The 15345-nt window shown below is 35.5% G+C and overlaps 1 protein-coding gene across 3 annotated transcripts; it reads right to left on the reverse strand.

The window, feature by feature from the left end:
- Positions 1 to 524: 524 nt before the first annotated feature.
- Positions 525 to 15261, reverse strand: C22H4orf47 (chromosome 22 C4orf47 homolog). Of its 3 annotated transcripts, none has more exons than XM_046648639.1 (8): positions 15020 to 15261; positions 13235 to 13429; positions 12673 to 12892; positions 10226 to 10363; positions 10042 to 10117; positions 5928 to 6107; positions 2641 to 2810; positions 525 to 792 (listed from the first exon to the last, which is right to left on the reverse strand). In XM_046648639.1, the coding sequence occupies exons 2-8, from the start codon at positions 13332 to 13334 to the stop codon at positions 744 to 746; spliced, it is 933 nt and encodes a 310-aa protein (XP_046504595.1). In that variant the 5' UTR covers positions 13335 to 13429; positions 15020 to 15261; the 3' UTR covers positions 525 to 743. The 3 variants fall into 3 exon arrangements, with proteins under 3 accessions (XP_046504595.1, XP_046504594.1, XP_046504593.1); XM_046648638.1 differs by having other exon boundaries at positions 14958 to 15261; XM_046648637.1 differs by having other exon boundaries at positions 14930 to 15261.
- Between the last annotated feature and the right edge of the window lie 84 nt (positions 15262 to 15345).

The raw sequence follows: 15345 nt of genomic DNA on the forward strand, positions 1-15345 counted from the left end.
AGGGTAAGACCGACGGACGTGCTCCAGGGGAGGCAGCTACAGAGGAGCATGAGAGGACCCCAGAAACAAACTGCATCCGCCTTGAAACTGGAATCTTTTAGAAGATGCTGAACTAAAAGTGCATTCCCCATTCTCCCTTCCCCCCAACTCATCCTGGGGCTGCCACTGGCTGATGTGCCATTTTACAGAGGCCATAAATAGAAGGCAGGATACCACATAAGCTGAGACATTTGCCTCACTAATGTGTGGCTACATGAATCTATGCAGCACGAATGGATCCAAATTTATCTTGGATGTTAAGAATGCTTTAACAGGCTATGACACTTGGATAGCTCTCAATCCAATTTTCAAATAACAGCAAGTTAAGAATTTGCTGTGCACTTTCTACCCTTTTAGCCCCCAGCTCCACCCCTGTTCTCCAGCCCTGCACTTTTGAACATTAGGAGTAAAAGCTTTCTAACAAGAGAATACACTTCAAGATTTTATAAAATTTCTAAACATTGTATTCTTCTCAGAAACACAGATCTAAATGGAGATCAAATCATATGTTAAATTATTAACAAATTCTATTTATTCATTAAGTAACAGTACTGAAACAAGAAAGAGTATTATAGTTGCAGGCTTAACTTTCTTTTGATGCTTGAGCTATCTGGTCCACAACATCTTGTATTTTTTCAAATAATCAGCACTTGATAACGAATGACTGAGAGTCAGGCTCTAGCAAGCTGTTTGTCTTCCAGATGCTAATAGGACTGTACTGAAGCAGTCTTGTAGTTCTTCATATTTAGTGCCCTAAAATTGGAAAATAAATGCACATTTAATTTTATAGGTACAGGTAATACATCTGCACATTCTTGTAAAAATGTTTTGCAATAAAAAATTAACAATTAAAAACCAAATTTTCTCACCAAATTAAAAAGCTTTACTTTATACACGGCAGATATATTTTCAAAATGTAATTGAAGAAGGAAAAATTGGTTTATAGGACCAAATTTAAATACTACCATCCAGGGAAGTTCATTAGTTTTAAAATTAGGGTAAAAGAAGCTGAAACTTGATTTAGGATAATATTTGTGGTAATGTGAAAAGAAAGAGACTTCAATAAACTCAAAATTACTAAACAAAAGATAAAACTTCTGATTTTTCAAAAAAGCAATCAGTTACTCTTTTCTTTTCTCTGCTCCAAACACATATGCTGGGCAGTACAGGACTTTCTCAGGTCTGTTCTCTGGATAGAAAAGAACACACAGAAAGCCTGAAGGCACCACCCGCCAAAAAAAATTCCATCTATTTGAGGTCGAGGGTGGTGAGGAAAATTCTAATTTTACTGCCCATTCTGTTATATGTATAGATACACTTGGGCACAGTACTGACAGGTGGCTTGCCAAAGGATGAAAGGTCAAAGGACATGGAAAAAAGGCTCCACATCTTGCTGTTTCCAGTCCAATACTCTAGCAACTGCCCACACATAATATTATTCCTGTAGACAACAGCTAAATTACATAAATAATGAAGGGCAATCTTACTTCTGTGATATAATAATAATGTTGGTATTATAATCACTGTCCACAAGTGATAAAGATGTACTACTGATTTTATAAAAGAAAAGAACGTGAATTTGGTGTCCTTTACCTAACCCACTGTATGATCACACCGAAGTTAGAAATATGTAAATTAGTTTAATTGGCATTAAAACTTTTTCAATGAATAGATAGAAAGGTAATCAAATAAATTCTACTTATTTACAGTCTTTCGCGCACACATGCAAAAAGAATGATGGAGTGTCCTTCTCTAATTTACATCCTGACCTCTTGAGAACTTCATTTCAACTTAGAGAGTGCTCAAAAACTGGGTAAAATTGAACTTTTAAGGGGCTGGCCCCGTGGCCAAGTGGTTAAGTTCGCGCACTCCGCAGCAGGCGGCCCAGTGTTTCGTTGGTTCGAATCCTGGGCGCGGACATGGCACTGCTCATCAGACCACGCTGAGGCAGCGTCCCACATGCCACAACTAGAAGGACCCACAACGAAGAATACACAACTATGTACCGGGGGGCTTTGGGGAGAAAAAGGAAAAAATAAAATCTTTAAAAAAAAAAAAAAATTGAACTTTTAAAATACCTTAATAATATACTTTTCTTCAAAGTATTATCAAGTGATGTGAATAGTGTTTTTAATTAACCAAAATATTTCCTGTTTTCATAGAAGATTATTTCAAAGTGAAGGATAGAAATCTTAACGTGTCATTAGGATTCCTCACGATTACTGAGAGTCTGGAGCCCACACAGACATAATCATTTAACAAGGGTCAAAAACTCCCTTTGAGAAACAGACAATGTTAACACGTACTGCTAATTGAACTATAAATATCTAAATAATCTCAAACAACTCATAATACGGTGCTTAAAAAATTATGGACAGAACAGTTCGGTACAGTTAAATTAAGCTTTTTCAATTGGGAATTTCAGAAGCTGGAAAAGAACTTCTACAGTGGAAAGCAGAAATACAGATGGAGCTGAGATTTCTAAAGTCACCCAAATTTGTCATTTCTAAAAGTATGTACAAATAAAAGATTATGTCGAAGAAATCTAAAAGTTGAGAACAATTTTTCATGGTATATGGGCTAAATGTAACATATTACTACCTTTTGACATTCAAAGTCATTATACTTTCAATCGGTCTGCTTTTTGGTCCGCCTGGTGGGTGGAAAATCTTAACATCTTTGCTGGAAATCTGGTTTGTCGATTTAACCATATAAGGGTCAGCAGAATGTGAAGGGTAAGGGTCAAATGTTCCTGCCTTCATTCCACCAGCCTATAAATAAAAATGAGACAATTTAATGTGGTTTTGTAAAATGCTTCCAACAAAATTAGATTTTGATGAAGTTCAGAAATATTTGTGTATTGTCTATAAAGTTAGTTTTACATTTAAAGAAAGTTGTCCATACTGTTTAATTCAAATACCAGCAAAGAGTATCCCTACCACCAATGTTACGGGGTGAGCACACTGTAATTCCAGAAGTTCTCTATTAAAATGCAAATGTTTATAGGAAGGTAATATTCTAGACTATTGCCAAGCATTAATATTTTAGTGAGAGTTTATCAGACCTGGTATTACCTAGTTAGACGGTGAGCCTATTACTGAGAGAATGAGACCTAGGGGTCACACATATTTTGATAGAGAAAGGAGTTAGGGCTCAGAACCAGAGGATGGAGAAGAGGCCAAGGGTGAAGTTTGTCCAACAGAGAGCCTGGCATAACATGAGTTTACTAAGCATCAGTCAGTGATGGTGAAGATACTGAAAAGAAGGAATAGCACAGAGAAAAAGGTGAGAGGAAGATAGGATCTACTCTACTTTCAACTTTTCTTGTAGTCTATTAAAAGTAGTCAATTAAAATATTTTTTTTACATGTACACAAAATAGACAAATATTTGCTTTGACTTTTCAATTGATTTACCACGATTTTAATCTTTATATTATACATAGTCACCAAGAAAACTACAAAATCATAATAATCCATTTAATTAGGCATCCTTTCTCTTAGAGCATCTAAGCCAAACATACATGAAAAGTTAATTCATTTGAAAGATATAGTTGTTAATTTTTCAAGTTTTCCAGATTGAGGACACATGAATTTTCTTGAAGAGCAACAAAGAATACGGAAACTGAAGCAAAGTAAAATAAATTCATTAATAAATGTAAAAACAAAATCGATGAATTAAAAACAGAAAAATACATATGATAAATAAACTAACCCATCAGATTATACCTTAAAAAATAAATAGATAAATCTATATTATAATTAAGAATGAGAATGGAGTGGAGAGAACCTATACATATATGGAACACCAAAAAACATAAAATAATATTTTTGTAAACCACCACGTTAATAAATTTGAAAACCTGAATGAAATGAAAAATTTTCAAAGGAAATATAAATGTCAAAATTGACTTAGAGATAGAAAACCTACAGAAAACAAATAGGCACCATGCAAGAAATTAAGCCCAGAACATTTCCTATGAGAATTCTTTCAAGCCTTCAAGAAACAAGTATTTCTGGTGCTATTTAAACTGTTACAGATCATAAAAAAAGGAGGAAATCTCCCTGATTATTTGAAGATGCTAGTATCTATTTACACCAAAATAGAACAAAGCATACAACAACAAAAAAAGTATAGACCAGTCACACTTAAAATTATTGCAAGAAATTGGAAAGAAGGGAGCAAAATTATTTGCAGATAATCATATATCCGAAAACCCAAACAGAAACAACAGAACACCCATTAGAACATAAGAAAGTTTAATGAAGTGGCCAGTTATTTTAAAAAATCAAATGTTTTTATAAAGACAAATTATGTGAGGGGAAATATATAGGGGAAAAAACTATTGACCAGAGCCTTAAAATAAGTAGGAATAAATATAAGATATATAAACTTATGTGAAGTCAAATATAAAATTCTATAAGGGAAATAAAAATTTTATAAGTAGTTTACTTCTAGATCAGATCAGGAGATTCAAATTATGAATATGCTAATACATCCAAAAATCTAAAGATTTAACTTTACGACAACATACAAAAGGTCTTGTTTTTTGCCAGAACTTTACAAAATAATCGCAAAGTTCCAGAGAATAAATATGGGAGAACAGCCAATACAACACTTTTAAAGAATAACAAGAAGAGATTAGACCACCCAATATTAATAGTAATTAAAAGCCGTTTGGTACTGACAGAAATAAACAAACATTGGTCAAACAGAATGGAAATCCAGAAGAAAAAAAACCCTCAAAAATGGGAATTTTTATTTGATAAAGGTGACATTTCAAAGCAGTGGTGTTAAAAATTACTTTATCAGTGAGATTAGGAACAACTGGCTTTTTCAACAATGAGTTTTACTGAAGTTTAATTCACGTACAATAAACTGTGCCCATTTAAAGTTTACAGCTCTATGAGTTCTGAAAGATGTTTATACCCTTGAACCACAACCACAATCAAGACACAGAACACATTCCCCCCAAAAAACTGCCCTAAAAAACAATCCTTATGGCAATTAAAATAAATAAATAAACAAAAAAATTAACTTTCCAAAATTAAAAAAAAAAATCCTCCTGCCCTAAAAACTGGATTTTGAAAAAGATAAAAGCTGAACCCTTACCTCACTCTTCATATCAAAATATATTTCAGATGAAGATGCAAAAGGATAAGACTAATAGAAGAAATCAAGTGTGTATATTTTTCTAATATGGGTGGTAAAGTCATTCTGAGAACGGCATCAAACTCAGCACAAAGGATTGATAAATCTGACTACATCAAATTATTAAGTTTCTGAATAGCACAAAATATTACAAGCAACGTCAAAGATGCAATAGATTAGAAAAATCATTTTCAAGACAAATGACAAAAGAACAATATCCTTAATATACAAAAAGATCTTACAAATCAATATGAAAAAGATAAATACCCTAATAGAAAATCCACAGGGGAAATGAACAGGCAATTCACAGAGGAAAAAATTAAGTATAAGCTAAGGTTTATAAACTATAAGAAGCATTTTAATTTATATTCACACCTAAATTTCAGCAGAGAAACATAGTTCATTTTAATCACCATTTCAAAAACTAAAAGATGGTCAGGCTTTTTATAGTTTTGAGAAAAACTGTCCCTAAGATCTAGAGGGGCACTTAGAAAATACGTTGTCAATTCAAATACATTCAAAGTGATTAGCAATCACTTCATTACAAGAGCTTCATTACTCCCCACTCTAGCCATGCTTTGTGACTTCTCATAATTTTGTAAAAATGCGTTTCATGATTCTTGGCGTGAATACAAATAGAAGTTTATTATTTCCATGGGTAATAAAATAATTTGACAGCAAGAGGCAACATTTCTTTATAATGCTTACCATTTCTTCATTCTACAATTTTTAACTTACCTTTTTTCCAGGAGAGCAGGGTTTAAAGGGGCTTGCAAGTACTTCTCTCTTCTCTGCTTTTTTAAGCGGCGGTAAAGGCTTCTCAGACAAATAAGGATTGGAATCAAAATATTCCCTTGGGTAAAGATTTAACTTGAAAGGTGTCCCTTTAAGTAAATCATGGTGTTTTTCATTCTCTTTCTGCAAATTTAAGAGTTTGAAATTATAGAGCATAAATTACTCAAATTGGAAGTAACAGAGTCAAATCTTCTTTTAAATTTTAATATAAGCATGTAGGTTTTTTAATATACATTGCTGGGTTCACTTTTTTAAACATTCCTTTGTTATGGTCTGTTTTTATGAGACAAAAGATATGCTTGCTTATGAACAGGCACAACTATGATTGTTCATTTGGGATATAAATTTATTTGAAATATAGAGATCTATTATTATCTGAACACGTCTATATTAACTATCTGAGTGAGGTGATATAATTTGAAAAAGACTGGTCTCTAGTTCAAACCCTAACTCCTTCCTGCTTTTTAGCATTTCTTAGGGACTCTGGGAAATTTACTTACCCTTTTAGTGTCACATTTTCTTTAACTGTAAATGAGGATATCTCCCCTCCCCCACCCCTTAAATCTGTTGTAAAGATTAAAGGAGACCATGTGTACAAAGTACCTGGCATATGGTAGGCTCTCAATAAATGTCAGTTTTTACTTCCAAGAATAAGGAATACTTACTTTTTATACAATATATCATTCTTATATTACAACATTACTAACTACCTAGTATTCAAGCAAAACAGAAGTCATTTTTTCCCCTCCCATATTGCAATCTTCTCTATGGGACAACACTAAGTATAAAAATTGCTGTTGATAATGTAGAAAAAAATTTAAATTATGAGTTATCCATTCAAAAAGACATCTACAAAAATATTGATGCATTTTTTCACTTTTTAAAAATATGAAATCTGATATTTCATCATTCAACCAACAACTGAAAACGTCTGGTAAATGAAATTTAAATAGATAGTCAATGCAGGGAAGATACCTTTTCATTACGAAGAACGCTGTACTAACACTTTCAGAAACGTTCCCCCTTTTTGGATTTTTCTCTTGCTTTTGCTTGTCCTCTTCCTTCCTGCAGCCTATAGGAATTTCACGCCTTCTTGGTGATCTCCTCCCCCTCTTCCACACCACAATGGTACTGATAATTTAACTATTCCTTTATCCTTTGGGGCAGTGTTTCTCAAATTCTAATTTTCACAGAAATCACTTGATTATTTCATTTACAAATTATCAGGCTCCTTCCCTCCGAGATTTTTTATCTTATCGATCTGCTGTAAGGCCCATTAATCTGTGGTTTTAACAGTCACCCCGGGTGATTCAGAGGCAGGTTATCACAAGACAGTGCTAAAGGATCACCTCTTACTAGAGTATGGTCACCTTTTACTAAAACACTGTATTTGTTCTACCAACCCCTGTCCTAGAGTATTCAGTTGAGCAGTGATTGGCACATATATGTGAGGAAAGTATGCAAAGCCAAGAAAAGAAACCCCCAAAAAGATTAGAGGTAACAGTGTCCAGCTGTCACGGAGTGCTGATTCCAGAGCTGTGCTAGAAAACCTGATTCCCAGGATAAGGGGTTGAGGACACAGAAAAGACTGGTCTTCCTCAGTAGTGGGGAGTAATTAGCCCTGAATTGAGCATTGCTCCTGCCCCACCTACCAAACCTTAAAAGCAAGACATGAAAAAATCAAACCATTTCCAAATACTTTAACTGCATCTCACAACAAAGCCCAAGAATATTTATAAGGATACAAAAATATACAGCACTCAACAAGACAAAATTCACAATGCCTGACATCCAATCAAAAATTACCAGTAATGCAAAGAAGTAGGAAAATATGACCCATCCTGAGCGGAAAACTCCATCGTTCAAAATCAACCAAGAACTGACACAGCTGTTAGAATTAGCAGAGAAGGACATTAAAACAGTAATTAAACCATCTTCTATATGATCATAAAGTTAAGTAGAGACACAGAAGATATAAAAAACACTCAAATCGAACTTCTAGAGAGCAAAACCACAGTGTGTGAGATTAAAAATACACAGGGTGACATTAAGAGCAGTTAGACATTGCAGAAGAATAGGGTGGTGACTTTGAAGATACAGCAATAGAAACTACTCAAAATGAAATACAGAAAAGGAAAAAAAAGAATGAAAAAAACGAAAGTGAACAGAGCATTGGTACATTATGGAACAATATCAAGGGACCCAAGGCACAAGTAATTGGAGTCTCTGAAGGAGAGGAGAAAGAGGGAGGCACAGAAAAAATATCTGAAGAAATAATAGCTGAAAATACTGCAAACTTGATGAAAACTATAAACCCACAGATCCAAGAAGTTTAATAAACCTCAAGCACAAGAAGCATGAGGAAAACAACACCAAGCCACATCAGAATCAAATTGCTCAGATGAGTGACAAAGAAAATCTTTAAAGTAGCCAGAGAAAAAGACAGTACATATAGAACAACAAAAACAAGCATGACAGCAGATTTCTTGTCAGAAACAAGTCAAGCAAATATACAGTGGAGTAATCTCTTTAAAATTCTAAAAGCAAAGATACATTTTTAAAAATTATTTTAAGAATTAATTCTAAGAAATCCAGGGACGTAAACTTTCTGGCTCATGAATAAGAAGTTCTGAAAATAAGAACACAAGAGCTTTACTGTAAGGAGAGGAAAGTATCTTATAAAGTTTAGGATGAAAGACTAATTACTGAGCCATTGATAAAGTTGCCTTGTATGTACTTATATATTATTATTATCCCTACAGACGAAAAGTTGTTTATAAATAATTTTACATAAACTGAATACTCTATACATAGAAACAGAGATGCTGGGGCCGGCCCCGTGGCACAGCAGTTACGAGTGCACATTCCGCTTCGGCGGCTCAGGGTTCACCGGTTCGGATCCTGGGTGTGGACATGGCACTGCTTGGCAAGCCATGCTGTGGTAGGCATCCCACGTATAAAGTAGAGGAAGATGGGCACAGATGTTAGCTCAGGGCCAGTCTTCCTCAGCAAAAAGAGGAGGATTGGCGGCAGATGTTAGCTCAGGGCTAATCTTCCTCAAAAAAAAAAAGAGAAAGAAACAGAGATGCTTATTTTCAAATGACCAACATGTCTGCCCAATTTAATAGAAAACTTTTCCTGGCTTTGGACACACTCATTTGCAAAATTAGCCACTATCCTTTTACCTCACAGCCCTACTGCCACTTAAAACCACCATGGCAAAACTGTTGAAGACTGCATGCCTAAAAACACAAAAACGAAAAGAACTAGTAAAACGGTTGCCATTTAATTTCTGTCGCTTAAAGTCCAAACAAACTTGACTTTTCATTATCATCAGCTTTCTTTATGTTGATATTATTAAATTATGTTGATATTGTTCCAAAATTTATAATGGTTTCTCTATTCATTCACATGCAGGCATTCCCTATAAAGTGAATAGGTTTCATTATAAGTCAAATATTGTATAAAGTGAGTGTAAGAGGCATATGCTGGTACATTTCAGTTTTTATTTCTGCCATTTAATAAAGTGAGTAGTTTTTTCACAACCTTTTTCTCTCTCTTCTGTGGGTATTCATCCATTCTCCACTCTCCACTTTCTCCCTTCTCCCCATCACTCCTCCATTCCATTCACTCAGCATAGCGGCTTCTTGATCAGCCCAAAAGTACTACCACCTCCACTTTCTTAGGCAGAAGTTACTAGGGTGTGGTGGGAATGTGGCTAAGGGTGAGGATATGACTCTTTTACTTAAAATAGCACAAAGTTGACCGTGCCAAGTTAAGAGAAGTCTCATAGCTAGTTCAGAGAGATGTAAGATAGATGTGGTCAACTGCAGAGCAGATAAAAGTTCATCATAGGAAGAGCTGAGAAGATCTACAGCCTGAGGTGGAAATCTAAGATGAAAAAGGTAAAATTATCACAATTCATAAACATCAGTCTGCCATTGCCCCAGTAATATAAGTAGATACAACAAAACAAAACATAATTAGACCACAAGTGAATTCTCTAAGTCAGCTAAATAAGAGAAAGGTTGAAAAATGTTAAAATACATTATTTTACCTTATAATTCAGTCTCGGTGCATCGTAGAAATCAGCAGAGTGTGAACACTGTTTACCTATGGTAATATTCGCATAGCTAAGGAAGGAAAACAAGTAATGGTGACCTCAGGTTCTGAAACGTCAAATTTGATCTTATTTTTTTAAGTTCAAAACAAAGTATATGAAAGTATTACAAATATCTTACCCATATCCAGTTCCTTTCTTGCCTGGGCTTGTGTATAAATTCTTTCCAGGTACCACATATTTTTCCCGGGGTTTTGACTGTGCACTGAAGAATGGGACTGGACCTCCTATTGTCCCATAGTAGCTTCCTAATCCACATCTTAAATACAGTAGGAAAAGGAGCAGGTTAAAATGGCAAACTTCACGTTATATATATTTTGCCACAATTTATAAAAAATGATTGAAAAAGGAGCAAAACATATGCAATGGAATTGATTTGCTTAACTTTGACGAGAAAAGAAAAAACAATTTTTGTAAGTTTTTAATCTAACTTCTCCCAGTTTGCAAAGTCACAAACTTTGAGATAGTAAGTTTTTAATTTTTTATGCTTATTTTAAATCTTCCACATAACAAAACTTCATCATCTCTGTAAAGTTAGAATAGTTTCCATGAATTCAGTTAACTATAACAATAAGTAGACCCTTTTGTGGTTTTAGATGAATTTCTTGACACTTTATGGCAAGTTGGCTAATAAATGGCTGATTTCTTCTGACTATGCACTCACTAGAAACTATACTTTCAAAACACGTATGTAAAAGTATTGTTTCCACTGCTGATGGCAAAGTGTATCTCATGGAATTTTGGTGCCGATTTTCTTCTTTTGGGTTTATACTTATTTCTTCACTATCGAAAAATATTAATCAAATAGTTTTTCTACAATTTTAAATTTTTAAATTTTCCGAACCCACAATATATATTTCATCATTAAACTATTTATCATCTAGCACTTGTAACAAATGCTTCCTTTACAATTTTCACGATAAAAAGGATGACTAATGTTAGTGAGTCATAGTCTCTAATTTCTAAGTTATCATTGAAGTAAATAAGATTTAGTAATCAGAAAATGGTCTACAAGACAAATGAAACCTTATTATTATCAAAATGACACTGTTTATACATTTGAATTAAAAATTTCAAAAACTAGAAACACATCAACATTGATTACTTTTTATTTCTGGCCTACAAATAAAGGTTCCATTAAGAGAAGACATTCATTTTCATTAATCGCTATTTATAAACATATGTCAGAAATTCTGAAATACAGTAAGGAAATAAGGCAAGGACACAGCAGAGAAAAGGACAGTTATGCACAGGCATAATCTAACTAGAACGTGATTTTATGCAAGCATTAAGAATCAGTACATTTAGAATTTATTAAACGCCTACGGTTCCAAAATTTGGTGTCGAAGAAGTACCAATATGAGGGCTGGTTATTTATACCACCAATCTCTCTTTTTGGAAATGCTTTCTATATCCCACAAAATTAAAGATGTTTTTCACACATCTGTGAGCTTTAAAAAGAAAGAAAAACTACTCTAATTCTAAAACTGTTATTATTTCTTGGCTGACAAATGAATAAAAGCGTATTATAAACTAATGTATCAAGGCAACAATTCCCAATTATTACCACAAGAGGTCAAAGTTCATCAAGGGGGAGGAAACTCAAAAATAGGAAAAAGTTATTTAAAGGGTAAAATTCATACATTAGATGAAAAAGAAATGAAGTAGTGAATCAAAAATGCACATTTGAATTTAAATCAAAGAATAAAATGAAGAGGCCCAAGAAAAAGTAATAATAATAAATAATTCAAACCTATCCAAAGTGTGAAAAGGTTAAAAACTATTAAACTATAATAACAGATAAGAAACTCCCCACTCTTAATAAAAACTTAGCAATTTTGACTTAGAAGAATGCACCTTTACTGAGCTCAAGAAAATACCACAAATAAGCACAAAATTAGCCTTCGACCAATCCTCATCTATCATAAATTCTAAATTGAGTCAACGTTATTGAGCATGGCTTATAAAGCTCAGCTTTATAATATGATATAGACTATCCAGTTTTATTTGTTTAATGATTTAAAGGTAAGAAAAAAAAGAACCTTGAGGTGACAACTGCCACAACTAAAATATTGTTAAACCCCATGCGTGTATCTTCACAATGATTTTTAAATAACATATCTTTGATAAATTATCTTCTTTATCAAAAATAAGACTCCTAATTTTTTATTCATACTATTTAAAAGTTTTTAAAAAGCAGAAAAAAATAGTCAAGGGCACAGATAAAGAAATTTTTTCCCTCATCTGACTATTCTAAGGTTTCCAAACAAATTTATTTTCATTATTTAGTTGGCTTTTATTATAAAATTCTCTATAAACTGATAGAGAACAGTGGCATAGATAATCAAAAATTTAATGTGATAATGAGAATCTACTTAATGAAAATTACCTGTCAACTTAAACCATTCAATATAACCATCTCTACGTAAGACAAACTTAACCTAAGAATCAGACTTTAAAAAATGAGTCGTACATTAGTCAGTCCTATGAGAAAACAAACACTTAATTTAGGCTAGAGGAGAGAAAGGTGCAAGACATGTATTTCAGATTTTTCTCCCAAACACTTACGGCTTTTTTTCTCCACTGCTAGGGAGAAAGGCTTTGCTTAGATTTTTTTTGGCTTCTTCCATCATACGCCGTCTCCTCACTTGATTCAGATTTACATAGCCTTCGCCTTCAAAAATTCTTACAAAATGGGGATCAAAATAACCTGCCTGGAGATTTGACATTTCCTTGGATCCCCCAGGCAGCATCTGTCTGTTTTTGCTTGCAGCCTCATTAAAGGGTCCTTTAAAAGTAAAGCAGGAATATCATGACTTTGAGCTCACTAGTAGTTAAAGAATATGAAAAATAACTGAGGGAGAAAACGGCCATGCGCCTTTGGAAAAAAGTAAAATTACCTCTGACGAGAATATATGAAGGCAGGATAGCCCAATGAAATGAGCTCCTTGCTCTTATCAAATTAAGTTCTCTCTTAACTCTATGGAAATTTCACAAGTTTATTCAACTTTACAACTAACACTTTAAAATATGGACCATTGAAAAATATCATTTAACTTAAATATTAAATCCAAAATTTCATATAGAAAATATCCACTATTAGGCTGTAAAGAAAACCAAATATACTTACTATTAAATGATGACACATATTTATCCCCAACAGTAACATATTCCATCTCACTGAAGAGGCCAATCCTCTCCATATCGGTTTTCCCTCCTTCTGCAGGCATCGTTGCTATTTGTGGTGGTGTTCTCTATAGTGGTAACTTCAAAAGATTCCTTAGGGCTACTGCTTTTATAGCAAAACCCTACTTTGTGTTGAAAACTACAGGGGAAAAGTTTAGGGAAAAAAAAATGATTACTAAATTTCAGTCCAAATTACTTTCAGTCTAACATTCAGTTAACATTCACTATAAAACAACAGTCCCAAAGCATGTGGGGAAAGAATCTACTGTGTGGGGCTGGAGGAGAATAATGGGACTTAAAATTATCACCTCGAACCCTGCTCTTGACTGTCCAGGGGAAGTATCCATAAATTACACAGAAATGTGTATGACAGCATCTGTTGCATTGCCATTCATCTGCTGTGTGCACTAGTGAAAAAAACAACCATTGGCTTGTGCTTCCCAGTTTATAAGCCAAGGTAAGAATCTTTTCCCTTAAATTTCGAGCAAGCTGTTTCAACACCACGAAACACGCTTGCCTACTTAGAACTGTGGCTCATCTGAGCATGAATCATTGCTAATACATACGATCAAAGGGGCAAGTGAAGATTCTATTTAACTTAAAGCATAAGGAAATACAACCCCTTTTCCCCATCCTACCTCTTCTTCTGATCAAGGGATGTCTTAAAACCAAACACCAGTCTGTTGGGGAGAACTACTTCGATTTGTGTCCATCCCTACTGCCCAACCACAAAGGCTTCCTGTGCTGCTACAGGGGCTCAAATCCTTTAAATGGCTCACAAGGTCCGCTATCTCCCTCATCTGTCACCATAGGGATCCCCACCCTGGCACATGGGCCCCATTTGTGTTCTTCCAGTTCTCATATGGGGCTCTCTCCAGCCACAGGACCATGGCACATGCTGTTTCACTTTAAGCTGGTACTTCACTGTGCCAACCCCTCTTGTTCCCCCAATTAACACTAATCCTTCGGATTGTTTAGCTCATCCATCACTTGGTTAATTCCCTCTATCATAGCGGCATGTACCTCTCCTTCTAAGCCCTCATCATGGTTATTGAATGGGTTATCATTTTACATTCACCGTGCAGAGATCCTTTAATTAAGAGCTGTTTCCCCCAAGAAACTGTCGGCTGCAGGAAGGCCGGAACCGTGGTATGAGTTGGGTTCTTCCTCACCACAGTATTCCCAGTGTTTGCGCAGCGTCTGGCACACAACCAAGCGAGCCACAGACAGAGGGAAGGATGCAAGAAAAGAAAGAACAGAAGTTCTTGCTTTGAATTTTTCCACTACTTAACTTTTCTTGAGCAACGTTTGCAAAATCATTCATTCATATATTTAACAGATACTTTGCAAACCCCTCCTCTGGGTAAAGCTCGCTGGTAGAAGCTAGGAAAACTGAGACCTTAAAAGGCATCGATCCTACCCCCAGAGAGCTTACAATCTAGTAGACAAGAATGGAATTAAGGACAACACAAGATGGCAAGTTCCCTCGAAAGGTACGGATAAAGCGCCGTGGGCGGTGATGGAGGGGCAGAAAACTTCGGCTGAGGTGATGGGGCAAAGGATTTCCCATTAGGGAAACGGAGGATCGGAGTAGGCAGGTATCTAAAGCGCCACCTGGCGACCAAGAGGACCAAATCACCTCTCAGAAGGGCACCCAGCCCGACTACCGAGATCAGAGGGTCCCACGGCCAGTCCGGATGAACTCAGCTGAAGCAGCCACGGGACCTACGAGTCACGCTCGTGCCACGATTCCGCGCGGGGCGCCGCCACGATACGCCTCTGCACCGCCCGCGCACCGCCCGTGTTTATTGTGGCGCGTCGCCTGGGGTACGGGAGAATCCATTCCAAGTATTCTACGCAGGATACATGGAGAGTTCCAGTCCGCATCGAGGACCACACAGACGGATTTACGAGGCTCCGTAGGATACGAGTGACTCAACCAATAGAATTTACCGAAAATCAGTCTTCTGCTTCCCGCCCCGTTACCCATCGAGAGGAGATGTAGTGTGGTACGCCCCATGACGTACGCGGCGGGGCATGTTGGGAGTTGTAGTC

This window comes from Equus quagga, chromosome 22 (genome assembly GCF_021613505.1).
Source record: "Equus quagga isolate Etosha38 chromosome 22, UCLA_HA_Equagga_1.0, whole genome shotgun sequence".
NCBI lineage: Eukaryota > Metazoa > Chordata > Mammalia > Perissodactyla > Equidae > Equus > Equus quagga.

Coding starts and splice junctions, on each gene's coding strand:
- C22H4orf47 (XM_046648639.1), bottom strand. CDS start 13,334: ATGCCTGCAGAAGGAGGGAAAACCGATATGGAGAGGATTGGCCTCTTC. Junction 10,364..12,672: donor AGCAGTGGAGAAAAAAAGCC/GTAAGTGTTTGG, acceptor ACTGTATTTAAG/ATGTGGATTAGGAAGCTACT. Junction 793..2,640: donor ATGACTTTGAATGTCAAAAG/GTAGTAATATGT, acceptor TTCCAATTTTAG/GGCACTAAATATGAAGAACT.